The following is a 16,807-nucleotide window of genomic DNA, read 5'->3' on the forward strand; positions in this document are numbered from 1 at the left end:
ACCCACAACATGACCTCCAGTTCTCTCCCAGGTCATCTCCCCCGCACAAGCCACTCTCTTTTCTTTTTCCCATATTGATTCTTTAGTGAACCAATTCAACTCGACACTGTCCTACTCTCTTGAAGCCCTAACACTCTTAGCATGTTGCCAGTTTTGCTCAGCCAAGCATCAGCCTTGGACCACTTCAACCATTCATCCCTTTCTCCTCCACACAAGTGCTTTGAACTGAAGGTGGAGAAATTCACAGCCGTTCTGACTGATTCCAACACACATTTATCTTTTATAACCTCCACTGGGCCCTCACTCCTGCTAGGCAGCTCTCCTCTATCTCCTTTATCAGCTCCATATCCCACTCTCCACAGTGGTTCTTCCTAATCTATTCATATTCCTCCTCAAACCTCCCATGACTCCTCTTCCTCCCACTCTCTCAGCCGAGAACCTGGCCTCATTTTATAGAAAAACTTAAGGACATTTATTGTGTGTTCCCTTTGCTCCCCCCTTCCTAGACTCCTGTAGAACTCGGGTCCCTCTGACCATTTTCTTCTCCCTTCCTGCCTTACTCCCTACCACGGCTAAAACTTCTGCTTCTTCAAGCAATCCCATTCCATTCCCTCCCCTCCAATGGATTGTCCCCTTTGTCCTCCCCCTTCTTCCATTCCTTTTCAGCGTTTCCTGGTCTCTGGGATATTTCAGACTGCCTACAAACATGCCCATGTCTCCCTTATCCCGAAAAACTCCAACTTGATCCTTCCATCTCTGCTAATTACTGTCTCCTCTCTCATCTGCCTCTGTAGCTAAACTTCTCAAAAAGCCCATCGACAGTAGGTACCCCCACTTTCTCTCCTCTCATTCTCCTTTCACCCCTTTCTGTCTGACTTCTGAATTAATCATTCCACCAAATCTGCCCTTCCCAGAGTCACTGATGATGCCTTAGTTGCCAGATCCAGTGGCCTTGACTCAATCCTCCATCTCCTTGACTTCTCTGCAGCCAGGACCTCGTGGCTCACCCTCCCTTTCCTTGATATCTGGGGCACCAGCCTCTCCTGGCTCTCCTCCTACCTCTCTGACCGTTCCTTCTCTGTCTTCCTTGCCAGACCCTCCTCCAGATCACCCCCTTCTAACTGCAGGTGTCCCTCGGGGGTTCCCTCCCAGGTGATTCCACTTGGTGATCTCCTCAGCTCCCATGGGTTTCATGATCCTATGCTGAGGATTCTCAGCTCTGCCCGTCCTGCCCCAGTCTCTGCTGACCTTCAGCCTTGCATCTCCAGCTGCCTTTCAGACAGTAGACCTCCTAGACTCAATATGTCCAAAGAGAACTTCTCTTTCCCTCTCAACCTGCACTATTAATACAGAGGGCAACCCTGTCCTCCCCCCTTCCTTGGGCTCAGAACCCCAGGGTTCCTGGATTCCTCACTCTCTCCCACCTTCGGTATCCAATCTGCTGCCATGGCCCGCTGATTTCCCCTTTCAGTGTCTCTGTAAATGCCTCTTCACCTGACCCTGATCCTAGTGCAGGCTCTCATCACCCCAGCCCTAGATGATTACCAAGCTCGCTGCTGGGTCTGCCTGCCTCAAGTCTCTCCCCACTCCAACCAAAGTGATTTTTCCTAAAGGGCATGTCCTGAATATATCACCCCACCTCAGTAACCTCTAATGGCTCCCCGTGGCCTGCAGGAGCAAAAGCAAAATGCTCTGACACTGAAAGTCCTAAATAACCCAGCCTCCTACTACCTTTCCATTCTTCTTACACCTTACTCCCCAACAGGTATTCTTTTCAATCCAATGACACTGGCTGTTCTGCAAACAAGATGCTTTCTCAGCTGAGGGCATTTTCTCTGGTGGTCCTCCATGCCTGGAATGTTCCCCTGCTCAGATCTAAATACTGACCACCTCCCTTGCTTTTGAGTCTGGACTAAAATCCCATCATGCAGCTCAACCATTACTGGGTCTGTTTCCCAAGGAAATCATAAAGGAGGGAAAAGGACTCATGTGCAAAAATGTTTGTAGCAGCTCTTTTTGTGGTAGCAAAGAATTGGAAAATGAGTAGATGCCCATCAATTGGGGAATGACTGAACAAGTTGTGGTATATGAAAATAGTGGAATATTTTTTATTAAAAATGATGAACAAGCTGATTTTATTTTATTATAGTTTTTTTATTTACAAGACATATGCATGGGTAATTTTTCAGCATTGACCCTTGCAAAACCTTGTGTTCCAACTTTTCCCCTCCTTTCCCCCACCCCTTCCCCTACATGGCAGGAGGCCAATACATGTTAAATATTAAAGTATATGTTAAATACAATATATGTATACATAGTTATACAGTTATCTTGCTGCTGCGAGCAAGAAAGATCGGGTCTAGAAAGAAGATAAAAAAAAAAACTGAGAAGGAAAACAAAAAAGCAAGCAAACAATAACAGAAAGAGTGAAAATACTATGTTGTGGTCCACACTCATTTCCTATCGTTCTCTCTGGGTGCAGTTGATTCTCTTCATTACTTAACAATTGGAGCTGATTTGGATCCTCTCATTGTTGAAGAAGGCGGCCGCGTCCATCAGAATCGATCTTCATATAGTATTGTTGTCGAAGTGTATAATCTGCTTTCGGGAACAAGCTGATTTTAGAGACTTACACTAACCGATGTTGTGGCAAACAGGCAGAACCAGGAATACATTGTATACAATAACAGTAAGAATTTGTGAGGATCAACTATCAAAGACTAGGTTTTTCTCAGGGGTTCAGCGATCCAAGGCCAGAAAAAGAACTACGGAGATTGGATGTAAATCGACACATGCTATGTTTGCTTCTTTTCTCTGTGTTTTTTTCTCTCTCGTTGCTTTTCCCTTTAATTCTGATTTTTCTCTTTCAACACGATTCATAAAGCACTGCGCATTTAAAAAACAAATAAAGGCTAATTTCTAAAAAAACATCGTAGCACTTAAGCTATGCATAAGTGGAATGAATCGCCCTGAGAAACAGCGGATTCTCCCAAAAGCTATATGACCTTTGTCCCGGGAGTCCAAACGGAGCTTTTTGTTTGTTTTTGTGTAGGCGGGACTAGGCGGTCCCCGCATTTCTTTCTAATTTTGGGCTTTTAAGATTTTCTTGGATTAAGATGCGGAAGGGAAAGCATGAATAAAGGCCCTTGCTCGGAGGCATCAGCTTTAACCAGAATCGATGGGAGGACCTAACTGAAAAATGAAGGAACCCTCGCTCGCGTCGGTAAAACTGGAAGCCCCGGCAGCGGCTGCTAAGTATTGCGCGTGGCCACACACGCGCGCTCGAGCAAGCGGGACAGCCAGGAGAGCCTCTCAGACAGAGGCCGGCAGCGAGGTTCAGAGGGAGAGGAGGGGCTCCTTGCGCAAGCGGAGCGTTAGCCGGGAGCGGAAGGAACCAGGAGGTCTGGCTAAGGCTCCGCCCCGCGCCGCACTCGCCCCAGCCGCCCCGCTAGACAAAGAGGAGCGGGTGTTGGGGGAGGGGGTCAGACAGGGGAGGGCTTCCGGCTGGAGAAGAGTATCTCCCAGGTCCGCAGAAGATGGAAGAGCGGAGCGGCGCCTTCGGGCAGGAGAGCGCTTCGGCGCCGGCCGCTAGCCCGGGGGGCTCCCACACTCCGCCTCTCGGAGGCGCTACCAACCTCGGGAGTAGGGGCCTCAGCGAGGGAGCAGAACCGCGCCTGCGCGCTACGTTTCTCCTCCGCCTCGGGGGCGGGGAATGCCGCGCACGTCCCCCAATCGCTTCTTCGGGAAGCTGGATTGAACCACGCTCTGGAAGAGGGAGGGACCGGCCCTCAGCGAAGCCGATTGTGGGTGGGCGGTTCTCGAGCGCAACGAATCGTTGCTGGAAGGGGGAAGAACAGGGGTGTGGGCCAATGAGGCGAGGCGGGCCCAGCTCCACCTCCGGAAGCAGCCGGCCAATCGGCGCGGAGCGGCGGGTGGCCGGGGAGGCTGCTGGGGAGGAGCGGGCGGAGCGGGATGGCAGGCGCCGCTCGGGAAGTGCTCACGTTGCAGCTCGGCCACTTCGCCGGCTTCGTGGGCGCGCACTGGTGGAACCAACAGGTGAGCCCCTCCCGCCCCGACCCCTGCCCGCGCGCCGCCTCGGGATCCCCAAACTCCGCTTTCGGGGCCCCTTTGCCCCCGCCGGCTCAGGGCCTGCCCCGGCACCGGACCCAGCAGCCTGCGTCCCCCCCAGGATGCCGCGCTGGGCCGCCTGGCCGGAGCCAAGGAGGTGCCCGGAATCAAGGAGCTGCTTCCAGGAGAGCTGTGCCCCGATGTCTTGTATCGGGCAGGCCAGACCCTGCACGGCCAGGAGACCTACACGCCCCGCCTCATCGTCATGGACCTGAAGGGTGAGCCGAGCCCCCCGAGCCGGAGGGGGGGAATGGGGCCCCGCTGCGCGTGGGCCCACTCAAGGCCTCCGCCACGAACTAGCGGTGGGACGTGGGCAGGAAGTTGTTTTCCATCCTTGGGCCTCAGTTTCTAAACTGCAGAGTGAAGGCATGGGCCCCATAAGGTGATCCATCAGATCTTTTTCAAGTCATTATCTCTGATTAACGTCAACCTAGCTCCGATTTCCTAGCAATTAAGCTTTTCCCAATCATAAATGGTCTTTCTGTGCAGACCCTGCCCTCCCTCCAGCCACCTTGTTGTTCAGACTTCCTTAAATGACACAATCATCTTTTATTTCAGAAAATTTTATTTCAGAAAATTTACAGATCAGGGCTAATTTTTCAGTGATCTAAGTAGAGTGAACCTAATTTGAATTTCTGTTTAAGTTCACAATGCTGACCTGCTTCCTAAAAGAGAAGGTAAGAGAGTTTAAGGACCAGCTATATTGTGGACTGTCAGGGAGAATGAAGCTTTCTTTTTAAAGAAAAAACAAACCAGGAAGGGGAGAGGATTAAGTTCAATATTAAAACAAAGAAAAGGCTCCGGAGAAGAATCTTGAACTGTGTGGAGAAACTGAAAGCTGAAAGAATGTGACTGGAGGAAAAAGGGAAGAAAACTTGGAGGTAATCCATGTGAAATTCTTCTTGAAGAAGGAACTGGACCATCTGAAGAGAAAGATGCTTCTGTAACTGAAGTTTTAAAACCACAGATGCTGACAGATGAGAATATTCAATAAGAGTCAGAGAAAGTTGACAGGAATAAGTAGCATTGGTACCCATTCTGAGGGGATTAGAGATAGCTACTTATTATTCCAATAATACAAAGAGTTTATTATTCCTTGGTTACATATTCAGAATATGGCAGAGAATGTTTAAAGTTAAAAATCCATACAATTATGACCCACTAGTGATGATTCACATAAGTCTAAGGGACATTGCCAAGTTGAACTTGGAAATCCCTGCTAAAGATTATAAGCAAAAAACAGTTTAGGAGCACACTTGGAGAGGTAGGTTTTTTTTTTTTTGGAAACATGACTTACAAATCAAGGTCAAGGTCCTCTGAAGAGAAGTAGATTTGGGGTGTGAAAAGTTAAGAAAATGATGGAGAGATGAAATGTGTCTAATGAGAATTGATAAAAATGTATTTGTTTAGAATCTTCCCAATTCAATCTAAGACTTTTAATCGAAAAGAGGAAGGGAAAAACTTGGATATATATAATGCAGGAAGTTACAATGTTGGAGATAGTAGATATCTACAAGAATTGATAGAAGATAACATCTAAGGAACTACCTATAAAATCCGTGGCTTCAGATGTTGATATGCAAACGCAGAAAATATAGGTAAAAAGCAAAGGGCAGGAGGCAGCTAGTTGATGCAGCAGATAGAGCACCAGCCCTGAAGTCAGGAGGACCTGAGTTCAAATCTGGTCTCAGACCACTTAACACTTTCTAGCTATGTGACCCTGGGCAACTCACTTAACCCCAATTGCCTTAGGGGGAAAAAAAATAAGCCTGCTAGGCCTGGGGCCAGGACGACACATTTTTCTTAGTTCAAATATGAGTTTCATATACTTACTAGTTCTAGGACTCTAAGATTAATTGCTTTTCTCAATTCCTTCATCTGTAAAATGAGCTGAAGAAGAAAATGGCAAACCACTCCAGTATTTTTGCCAGGAAAACCTCAAAAGGAGGAATAATGAAGGGTTGGACATAACTGAATTTGACTTAAGAAAATGGGTAAAAGTCAACTAGAAATCTTCATGCAAAGGAACTATTTTGACCATTATAGGTATTATTAAGACTAGGTGGGGTGATAACTGTGAGTGAAATTACGTTAATGAACTCTTAATTATTTTGCCATTCCTTCAAAGAATAGCCACTTTGTCTCTAGTTCTTTGGTGCCACAAAATACTCTATTAATGTTTTGTTGCATGGACATTTTGGTCACTTTATAATTCTAAATCGGTTTCCAGAATGATTGTGGTAATAATTCACACCTCCAAGAGTATGCCTGTCTTTTTTTCTCTTTTGCTGAAGCAATTGGGATTATGTGACTTGCTCAGGGTCACACAGCCAGTAAGTGTTAAGTATCTGAGGCTAGATATGAAGTCAGTGTTCATTCCACTACAGCACCTATCTGAGAAAAATTCCTCAAGCAGTTTAATGTGAGAGAGAGGTTTGGAGTGAAGCACACATGGGAGAAGTCAGCTGGGCTGCCCTTAGCTTCTGTGTACCTTTGCCCTTCTCTCCCTATAGGCAGCCTGAACTCGCTGAAACAAGAAGGCGGACTATACCAAGACAAACATCTGGATGCTGCCATCGCTTGGTGAGGGATGAGAAAAGGGGGGTGGCAGGCAGGGCACTGTACCCCTCAAAGGGTATCTGAGGACCATTGGCCCTGGGGCCGATCTTTATTTCAGGCAAGGTAAACTCACAACCCACAAAGAGGAGCTACAAGCCAACAACCCCTTTCTGCAAAACCTCCTGAGTGCAGAGGTGAGCCCCGAGGCCCAGGAGCAGGCTGCTGCTTCCCATTTTAACAACAGTGGCCTCCACTGTAGTGTGATATCATCGATTTCTTGTTTGAAACACTTCAGCAACCCATGTAGCACAAAACCAAATAGAATCTGGTCCATTAGAAGCATAGGAAGCATCCTCAAATCACCCCAAAGTGATTTGGATTATTTTAGCAATTGTTTAGCCTTTTGTTGGGTTTTTGGTTAAGTGGTCTATATCTAATGGGTAGTCTTTTCTTTGTTATAAATTAATTCCTTTTGATAATTTTAGATGGCAAAGAACATTAAGGCTTTCACTGGTATGCCAACTCTTCCCTAGGATGAATGGGGTTAAATGTAAATGTTGTTCCTTCTCTTAGGGAGTGATGAGTAGTGATGGCGTCTGGAGGGTCCAAGCATTTCCCAATGGTAAAGGTGAGGCCTTTGGCAGCGGGAGAGGAGGTAACTGGGCCAGCAGATCTAAAAGCAGATTACAAAAGCCTGACCTCCCCACTTCTCCACAGGTCTTCTACCACTTGCCAAAGCCTTTTCCCCCACCTCTAAATCACTAATCCCTCCTGAGGGCAGCATTAAAGTCTGGTCTGACTTCCTTCATGTGCAGTTACATCCCAGAAGTATCTGTATTATCCAGAAGTACAACCACGATGGGTATGAGTACAACCAGGGGTTGGTGGAAATAGATCCCAACCTAGGGCTGGAATAGCTCTTGCTAAGCTGTGAGCTCTGTGTTCCACAGGGAGGCAGGTCGCCTAGAGGGCTTTGGCCAAGGTGAAAGCCTCTTAAGGGAGCCTACCTATCTGGAAGAGCTTGAAGACAGACTACACTTCTATGTGGAAGAATGTGACTATTTGCAGGTAGCAGAGGGGCTAAGTGGGTATGAGAGAGGGTCAATTTCTTCCCCATGAGTTATTAATGTTTCTTCCCTGTCAAGGGTTTCCAAGTCCTGTGTGATCTGCACGATGGCTTCTCTGGCCTAGGAGCTAAAGCTACAGAATTGCTTCAGGATGAATATGCTGGACGGGGAATCCTGACTTGGGGTCTGCTTCCTGGTCCCTATACTCTAGGGGTAAGTGATAGAAAAAGGAAGTGTTACTACTCCTGTGCTCCCTGAAAAATCTCTACAAGGAGAGGTGAGAAAGATACCATGAGAGAGGTAAGAAAGGTACCATTTGTTTGTGCCATCCTTTTCTTTCTTCCTCTAGGAGCCTCAGAAAAACTTCTATCGGCTCTTCAACACAGCCCTAGGCCTTGTGAACATCGCAGCTCACAGCTCACTTATCTGTCCACTGTCCCTTGGGGGTGGCCTAGGGCTTCGGCCTGAGCCCCCAGTTACCTTCCCACATTTACGCTATGATGTAAGTCTCTAGTCTGTATGTTTGGGGAACCGGCTTGTTCCTTACTGGGTTTGTGCCTGGGGGAAAAGGAGGATCCTGGGCCACAGGCTAAAGATGGAGCATTCTGGACCGTATTCGTTATCCTTACTCTCTGCCACTATTACCCAGGATACTTGACAATTGCCTTCCCAGACTCATGACCAAGCAATTCTCTAATTAGTCCTTCTTCTTTCTTTAGGTCACACTGCCCTACCACAGCAGTGCTCTCTTGGCTACAGCCCTAGATACGATCACTGTCCCCTACCGACTGCATTCCTCCCCAATATCCATGGTGCATCTGGCTGATATGCTGAGCTTTTCTGGGAGAAAGGTGTGGAAACCCAGTGGGGAAATCTAGATGTGATTGGAGAACTAAAAAGTCAAGAAATCCATGATCTGATTTTCTTTTCCCCTTTTAGGTAGTTACAGCTGGGGCCTCTATCCCCTTCCCAGTGGCTCCTGGCCATTCCCTTCCAGATACCTTAGCTCAATTTGGAGGAACCACACCCTGGACTCCACTTTCTGCATGTGGGGAGCAAAGTGGCACTCGATGCTTTGCACAGTCTGTGGTGCTTCGGGGTGTGGACAAAACACGGCAGACCAGGTAGGGGGTAGGAGGTGTGTTTTCCTATCATCATTTATGCCCTTCTGATTTCTAGTTAGGTTGCGGGCTATCAGGGGTTCCTCTTTCCATATCTTATTTACTCTGGATAATAGCAGTTTCTGTGTTTCATTGGGCAGTCAGCTCTCCCCAGGTACATCACCAAGTTCCCCACTCCATGCCTGTACTAGTGGAGAGGAGGTGCTGGCCCAGTATTTACAGCAGTTGCAGCCTGGGGTCCTGAGGTATGTAAAAAGTTTTCACACTCCCCCCTCCCCCAATAATTTCTTGGCTTTAAGATTCTTCCTCATTTCTCCTCTTGGATTGGGTTCCACATCCCAAGTCACTCCATTCTCTGAGCCTTAGATTCTTGATATTTTATATATATATATTATATTTATATATATTTTATATATATATATATTATATTTATATATATTTTATATATATATATATAAATATTATATCATGTGTTGTATACAACAAAGTTGGCCATGATAATCTTTAAGATTCCTTGCAGCTATGATGTTTTGAGGTTCCTGTAAACCAGGTCTCTTAAATCTGTGCCCCATCATCTTTTTTGCACCGGAAAAAAACTTCTAAAACATATCTTCCCAGCTCCTCCCAGTTGCTGCTGAGTCCATGTAGGGTAGTACCTCCATACCCACGCTTCTTCTCCTCACGACTCAACCAGCAGGGTTTGATTCTGGATGGTACCCACAATGGGACAGGTAAGAAATGGGATAAATCCAACCCCCAAAAATACTTGCTTCTCCCCAGCTTCATGACATCTCAACCCCACCCCCCTACTTCCCCACCCCCAGTTTCTTTAACTCTAAGGTTCTATCCTATTGGAATGAATTCTCTCTTTCATGGGTAGGGAGAGAGAAAGTAGCTATTAAGTAGGAAAAGGGCACAGAAAAAAGTCACTTCACAATTTTGTCTGAGGTTGGCTCACCCCTTCACCCATTCTAGGAAATGAGGTCTCTCTTACTTCTGATTGTACTGTCCCTTCCACAGCAGTGGAGACTATTCCTGTGCTCACTACTCTGTGCTCCTCCTCACTGCTGCATCGGGTCTTGAGCCGCTTGGCTGGGGAACTGGCCAACCTTGACTTGAGACGCTGGGCCAGTTTTCTGGCAGCAGGTGTGGAGCAAGATGACATGGAAGAAACCATACAGGAGCTGCACAACCTGGCTCAGTGTTACAAAGACGGAGACAGCCTCATAAGCTGAGCAGCCCAGAGAGGGAAAAAAATAAAATAGTTTTCAATAAACATGACTGCTGTGTATAGCAGTTTTTATCTTGGGGCTGGCCAGATACACCAATAGGGTTTGTTTATTTTGCTTTAGAAAGATGGTAATTGGATCACAAAACAATAAATATGTAACATGGAGATTAGAGGGGAGAAAGGCTCAACCCTCTTAGATACAGTATTTACAAATTTACAAATTACAAATCCAGAACAGTGCAGCCTTCATTAACAGGCCTTCCTTTCAAATCGTAAGAAGGCTGAAACCCAGGGCCCTTCAGTTCCCAGCCTGCTTTTTCTTTTTCTTGGACTCCCTGCTTCCGTCAGCCTTGTAAACTGAGCCCCAAGTAACCATAATGGAGAGGGGAGGGAGGGAGTGTGTCTTTCCTGTCTCTCCTGGTAAGGAGCCATGATGGGTTTGGTCCTGTACAAACACCACCTGTGTCTCTGGAATTTCACTCATCTGGCTCCTCTTCAGACAGAAGGTCCCCCCGGTCAGAGAGCTGGTCTGTGTTACTGGTGCTGGTAGCATCATCCTCATCCTCAGAGCTGGCCTCACAGGCTGTGTGGAAGAGTTGCATCAGTTCCCTGAACCGGTGTGAGACCTGTGGGAAAACCAAGGGAGTGCCTGTGTATGCTTTGTGGCTTTTAAAGGAAGTGAAGACTTATAGTCATAACCTTAGTAAGGAGCAGAGTTTGGCCTTGAAGACCATGTGTCTTCTGTTTTCTCAGCTATCACGTCCTAGAAGGCTTCAGTGCTTAACTCTTGGAATCTGTCTTGTTTTCTCTTCACCCTGCCTGCTGTTAACGGAGATGGAACCCAGATTCCTTTTCTCCCCAAATTGGCCTTTCAGAGAAGCGGATTCTGGAACTGTCACATTCCTCAGCTTTTCTATCCCCTTTCTAGTCTATCCTCCTGTTCTGGGAACCTAAAGCCCACTAAAAGTGGGAAGTAGTAATTTGAATTCTGTCCCTCTATTCTCCACACCCACACCCTGCCATGATGAGACACTTTGGGCTTTACCCAAAGTTTCCTTAAAAATGTGTGAGCTTCCTTATGTCCATCTACATCTCAAAACCCTTACCTCTCCAGGAGTCTTATTGCCCAACTGCTGTGAGATAGTGCTGAAAGTCTGAGGCTGTGCCCCTCGTTCCTGGCACATGGTGAGGATTACTCGGTCAGCCTCCCTGTAACACAGATAACCAAGATGGCCACAGGGACCTGGTCTCAACTCCCCAATCCCCAATATTTTATCATGCCTACCTTGTCCATAGGACAACCTTTTCACCAGTGGAGCTGACCTTGCTGTTGTTGGCACATACTGTAGCTTCTGAAGCCTTTAGGGGGTGCTCTCCATCAGACCCCCTGACATGCAGGCCAGTGTCCTCTTTGGATGAACCTCCAACAGAGACCCTGTGAACAGCCCCTGAAGTGGTAGTTACTGGTGAGGGGGATTCAAGGACGGTGGGAATCCTGGTTGTTGTCTTATTGTCAAATTTCCTGCCAGGATGCAGCCAGCTATTGGGAGTATCTGGTTTCCCTTGCCCAGAGGTCCATCCTTTCCCAACATTTGTGGTGTTAGAGGGCAGGGGACTTGGAGGGGCGGTGAGGCACCCTGCGGCTTTCCCAGAACCTGCCATGGCCCCTTCCTGCTGGGATTCACTCGAAGTTTGCAGTTTTGAGTATGGGGCATAGACTCCTTCAGCTCCAGCTTGTCTTCTGATTGAGTTAACAAGTCCGGCCTTAGGGGAACTTTGAGGGCTCTCTGGTGAACAAGGTGCTGGAACATCCAAAGGGGCTTTGTCTGTGGGGTTTCCTTCAGAAGGGAGCACTGCTTCTCCCATTTCCAATCCTGCTCAAAAATACAGGACAGGCACAAAGAAACAAACAGGTCAAAGAGGACCTCATAAACGGAGTAAGTCAGCTGGCAGAGATGGGTATGGTGTGGGAGGGAGGTGGGCTTTTATGTCACAGTGTGCTCCTCTGAGATTATTTGAAGACCATGAATTTCCTACAAATAAACTTGGGTATGTCCTAGTTCCTGGCTTTACATAAGAAGACCTAGGGGATAGGCAAGAAGGTCAGGAGGTTCAAATCAGCCTACCAGAAGTCAGAAGTGACAATAAAACAAGCCTAAGGTCTATTTTTTGTGAGAGTGGCAGTCTGAACCATCAAACTTTTACAATGCAGGGAGGTAAGGGGATTAGGGATAGAGGTTGGAAAGAAGTACCTGGAACATTCCCCTCTCCTTTTCTGGCTGCTCTCAGGACTCTATCTTGCTCATCCAGGGCCTCTTCCTCCCCTGGCTCCCTGCCTCGTCCAGCTTCTTTAGCATCAGGGGTAGGGCTGGCTTCAGGAGGTGGGCTTGTACCCAGCAGCTCATGGGGCTCCTTGTTTTTGCAGGTCTTGTTTTCACACACCTGTAGGGATGGCGTTGAGTCACAAATAATCCCTTTGGGACTCAATGAGGGAAGAAGGCCCAAGGACAGAACCATTAATCCCCCTCCATTAGAACCTAGCACCTCCTCAAAATAAAAGAGCAATTGGGCAAAAGATGTTATCCTGTAACCCAGGACAAAAATGCAATTTTGCTTCACTTTAAGAAAACTATATAATCAAAGCAATTATTAGGAGTTATTTTGCTCAATTATGTCAATAAATCTAACAATTTAAGTGAAATGGAAGAATACTTCAAAAAGTATAGACTGTGTATCAGGGGTCCTCAAACTTTTTAAATAGGGGGCCAGTTCACTGTCCTATAGTAAATAGTAATAGTAATATAGCTATAGTAAAAACAAAAACTTTGTTTTGTGGGCCTTTAAATAAAGAAACTTCATAGCTTTGGGTGAGGGGGATAAACGTCCTCAGCTGCTGCATCTTGCCCGGACTGTAGTTTGAGAACCCCTGGTCTAGATTAACAGAAGAGGAAATATTTAAATAGATCTATTTTAGAAAAAGAAACTGAACAGGCCATAAGTGAGTTTCCTTAAAAAAAAAAAAAAAATATCAGGACCAAATGGGATTTGCATGTGAATTCTACCAAATATTTCAAGATCATCCAATTCCAATATTAAATAAAATAAATTATTTAGAATAATAATCAAAGGAGTCCTATTAAACTCCTTTTGTGAAACAAATATGGTGCCAATGCCTAAATGAAAAAGAAAATTACAAACCAATTTCACTAATGAATATATATGTAAATATGTAAAAATCCTAAATAAAATGCTAGCTAGAAGATTACAATGTATCTCAACGACTATACACTGACCAACTGGAATTTGTACTAAGAATGCAGGGATGGTTTAATATAATTGGTTATATTAACAAAAATCATGATTATAATTGGTTATATTAACAAAAATCATGATTATGTCAATGCCAGAAAAAAATTTTTCTTGACAAAACACAATATCCTTATTAAAACACTTGAAAGCACTGACATAGGGATGAAGTATCTGCCTTGGAATCAGGAAGACTAAAGTTCAAATACAGCCTCAGGTACAGCATAGGCATACGTGGTTTTTTGCTTAAAATGATAAGTGTCTACCTTAAAGCTATCAGTAAGCATTATACACAAATATTTGAAAAAATTTACAGGGATCAGCTAGAAGCTTTTCCAGTAAGATCAGGAGTGAAACAAAGATGGCCACTACTATCACAAATATTTTTCAATATTATATTAGATATACTAGCAATAAGAGAAGAAAAAACTATCTCTTTTTTCAGATGATATGATATACTTGGAAAGTTCAAAAGATTCAAGGTTAGCATAATGTTGGGAAATGGCTAAATAAATTGCAATGATGAGCAAGATGCTTTCAGAAAAACATGGAAAAATCTGCATGATATTGATGGAATACAACAAATCATGAAGGGTAGAGAACTGTCTAGGAAGAATTCGCAGGCTCAGGCCATGTTCAAGTTAAGGGGCAAAAAGCTTTATGATGATGTCATAAGGCAGGCTAGCAGTACTCCCAGTTTACAAGAGGAAAGTCCTTTGCTTATACTAACTATACCAGTTGCTAGCCTCAGAAAGTCAACTGGTCATTAAGGAATGTTTATTTAAAATAATCTCAAAGGCTGACATGTATAGCTTGTACTTCTGACTGTATACAGTAACAGTGACTGTCAATTCAATATAATTATTGATACTGTTAGTATCCTTCCTTGGGGCCCACCTAGACAATGTGTTGCTATGAGTAAAAGGCTGACCTTTTACTGTAGGTTTATCCACCCCATCGTTATATTACAGTGAAATAAGAAGCCAAGAGAATGTATAAAATAACTGTGAAAAACTGATTCTGAATAACTACAAAGGGCCTATATACCTCCAGAGAAAGAACTGATAAATAGAATGTATGCCTTGTGTGTTTGTACATATGAAGACAGTTAAGAACTTAAAATGTAACCCCCAAAAATTAAAGTTAAAAAAAAAAAGAAAAAATCTCATTACAAGAACCAAGGTTGGTCCAGAATAAGAGAGGTAAGAAAGCACTGCCTGCCTATCCATCATATCCCTTTGTAGTTTTACTGAACTTTTCAAATTCTCTGTCATAAGGAAGGGTCCTTGGGAAGGGGCAAGGATGCTTACATTAGTATATATGATGTAAAAAAAAAGATTAATACAAATTTTTTAAAAATATATGAATGTGTAAATTTTAAATAGGAGTTTCAAGACTCCTTTTGAAAAGTTATGAATTCCCTAAATCTTTTTGATATTCGTCCTCCAGTCTTTCTCCTTTTGTTCCAGTCTCAGAACAGGTGTCTCCTTTTTATAGGACAATATGACTGATTTTGATCTCATTTCCTATTTCTGGTATCCAGTCCCCAAAATCATCTTGATAGAATCAGAATCTTAGCTACTGCTCCAGCCCTAATTATCCTCACTAGAACAACAAAAGGACCTTTTACCATGCATGCTTTATTTGAAATAAAGCCAGTCACAGGGACTTTCCCCAGCACATCCTTATCGGAGATTATTCAAACATATGTAAAATCTCACCTGAGATTATCAAATTTTCCTGCCAATTCTCCTGGGTTTTTTTTCCCATGTAGATAAACTCTTGCCTTGCTCAGTAGGTGGCTGCTCCCTCCCTTAAGGAGAATAGCCCACAGGATGTTACCCAGTCCTTCTAAAAGCCCAAATAAATGCCCTTGATTGAATTCTTTCAGGGATGCTACAACAGCCCAAAACCCCAACAAACTTGTCTATTTTGCAATTTTCTCCTATCCATTGCCTCCTTTTCTGTTGCTTACAAGTATGCCTCCCCAATTCTTTAAAAAAATTATTTGATTTTATCATAACTTTCCCTTTTACAAGCAAACTGAGAAAAAGCTTGTTAATTTAAAAATGCAAGGAATTTAGAGTCAAAGAACTTGAGAAAATTATAAAATACAAAATGGATGATTCTGATTAAAGTCTTTGTGCAAACAAAATCAATGTAGTCAAGATTAAAAGGGAAGCAGAAAACTGGAAAAAAATTTTTTACATCCAAGTGTTCTGATAAAGGTCTCATTTCTAATATAGAGAACTGACTCAAATTTATAAGAATACAAGCTATTATTGTCCAACGATAAATGGTCAAAGGATATGAAGAGACAATTTTCAGATGAAGAAATTTTATTTTTTATTATAGCTTTTTATATACAAAACATATACATGGGTAATTTTTCAACGCTGACCCTTGCAAAACCTTCTGTTCCAACTTTTCCTCTCCTTTTCTCACCTCTCTCCTAGATTGCATGTTAAATATGTTAAATACAATATATGTATATATACATATTTATACAGTTATCTTGTTGCACAGGAAAGATTGGATTTAGAAAGAAGGTAAAAATAACCTGAGAAGAAAAAAACAAAAATGCTAGCAAACAGTAACAGTGTGTTATGCTGTGGTTCATACTCATTTCCCAGTGTAATCTTTCTCTGGGTGTAGCTGGTTCTGTTCATTACAGATCAGTTGGAACTGATCTGGATTCTCTCATTGTTGAAGAGAGCCACTTCCATCAGAATTGATCCTTATATAGTATTGTTGTAGAAGTGTATAATGATCTCTTGGTTCTGCTCATTTTGCTTAGCATCAGTTATGTAAGTCTCTCTTAAGCCTCTCTGTATTCATCCTGCTGGTAATTTCTTATAGAACAATAATATTCCATAACATTCAGTCATTTCTAGTCATATAAAAGAGTCATATGCTCTAAGTCACTATTGATTTATTGATTAGAGAAAAGCAAATTAAGGCAACTCTGAGGTATCACTACACACACCTTTCAGATAAGATAATGATAAATATTGGAGAGGATGTGGGAAAACCAGGACAATAAAAGACTGTTGGTGGAGTTGTGAATTGATCCAACCATTCCGGAGAACAATTTGAAACCCTACCCACTGGGCTATCAAAGTGTGCATAATTTTTGATCCAGCAGTGTCTCTACTTGGCCTGTATCCCAAAGAGATCTTAAAGGAGGAAAAAGGACCCACATGTGCAAAAATGTTTAAAGCAACCTTTTTAATAGTGGCAAGAAACTGGAAACTAAGTGGATCTCATCACTTAGGGAATGGCTGAATAAGTTATGATATATTTTTGTTATACAATATTATTGTTTTATAAGAAACAATCAGGAGGATGATTTCAGAGAGGCCTGGAGAGACCTACATGAACTGATGCTAAGTGAA

General features: G+C 44.0%; 2 protein-coding genes across 5 annotated transcripts in view; one reads left to right on the plus strand and one right to left on the minus strand.

Annotated features, from left to right (window-relative positions):
• The first annotated feature begins 3,499 nt into the window (after positions 1 to 3,499).
• Positions 3,500 to 10,156, plus strand: MSTO1 (misato mitochondrial distribution and morphology regulator 1). Of its 2 annotated transcripts, XM_003768120.4 has the most exons (14): positions 3,503 to 4,056; positions 4,190 to 4,346; positions 6,642 to 6,711; positions 6,806 to 6,881; positions 7,261 to 7,315; positions 7,405 to 7,549; positions 7,638 to 7,755; positions 7,833 to 7,967; positions 8,104 to 8,256; positions 8,474 to 8,605; positions 8,694 to 8,878; positions 9,016 to 9,120; positions 9,494 to 9,606; positions 9,896 to 10,156. In XM_003768120.4, the coding sequence occupies exons 1-14, from the start codon at positions 3,973 to 3,975 to the stop codon at positions 10,108 to 10,110; spliced, it is 1,743 nt and encodes a 580-aa protein (XP_003768168.1). In that variant the 5' UTR covers positions 3,503 to 3,972; the 3' UTR covers positions 10,111 to 10,156. The 2 variants fall into 2 exon arrangements, with proteins under 2 accessions (XP_031822596.1, XP_003768168.1); XM_031966736.1 differs by lacking the exon at positions 8,474 to 8,605 and having other exon boundaries at positions 3,500 to 4,056.
• A 16-nt stretch (positions 10,157 to 10,172) lies between these two features.
• GON4L (gon-4 like) overlaps positions 10,173 to 16,807 on the minus strand; it is an 85,007-nt gene continuing 78,372 nt past the window's right edge. For all 3 annotated transcript variants that reach the window (XM_031966734.1, XM_031966733.1, XM_031966735.1), the window contains exons 29-32: positions 12,359 to 12,548; positions 11,392 to 11,980; positions 11,213 to 11,315; positions 10,173 to 10,732 (exon numbers count right to left, since the gene is read on the minus strand). In XM_031966734.1, the coding sequence (XP_031822594.1) occupies positions 10,583 to 10,732; positions 11,213 to 11,315; positions 11,392 to 11,980; positions 12,359 to 12,548 (1,032 nt within the window). In that variant the 3' untranslated portion in view covers positions 10,173 to 10,582. The remainder of the gene's footprint in view (positions 10,733 to 11,212; positions 11,316 to 11,391; positions 11,981 to 12,358; positions 12,549 to 16,807) is intronic.

The sequence above is a fragment of the Sarcophilus harrisii genome, chromosome 4 (assembly GCF_902635505.1).
Source record: "Sarcophilus harrisii chromosome 4, mSarHar1.11, whole genome shotgun sequence".
NCBI classification, from domain to species: Eukaryota; Metazoa; Chordata; class Mammalia; order Dasyuromorphia; family Dasyuridae; genus Sarcophilus; species Sarcophilus harrisii.

Bases quoted from the DNA above. Each gene is read 5' to 3' on its own strand.
- MSTO1 (XM_003768120.4), top strand. From the start codon at position 3,973: ATGGCAGGCGCCGCTCGGGAAGTGCTCACGTTGCAGCTCGGCCACTTC. The intron at 7,550-7,637 runs GTATGAGTACAA...TGTGTTCCACAG, and splicing joins CAGAAGTACAACCACGATGG to GGAGGCAGGTCGCCTAGAGG. The intron at 8,879-9,015 runs GTAGGGGGTAGG...TTCATTGGGCAG, and splicing joins GACAAAACACGGCAGACCAG to TCAGCTCTCCCCAGGTACAT.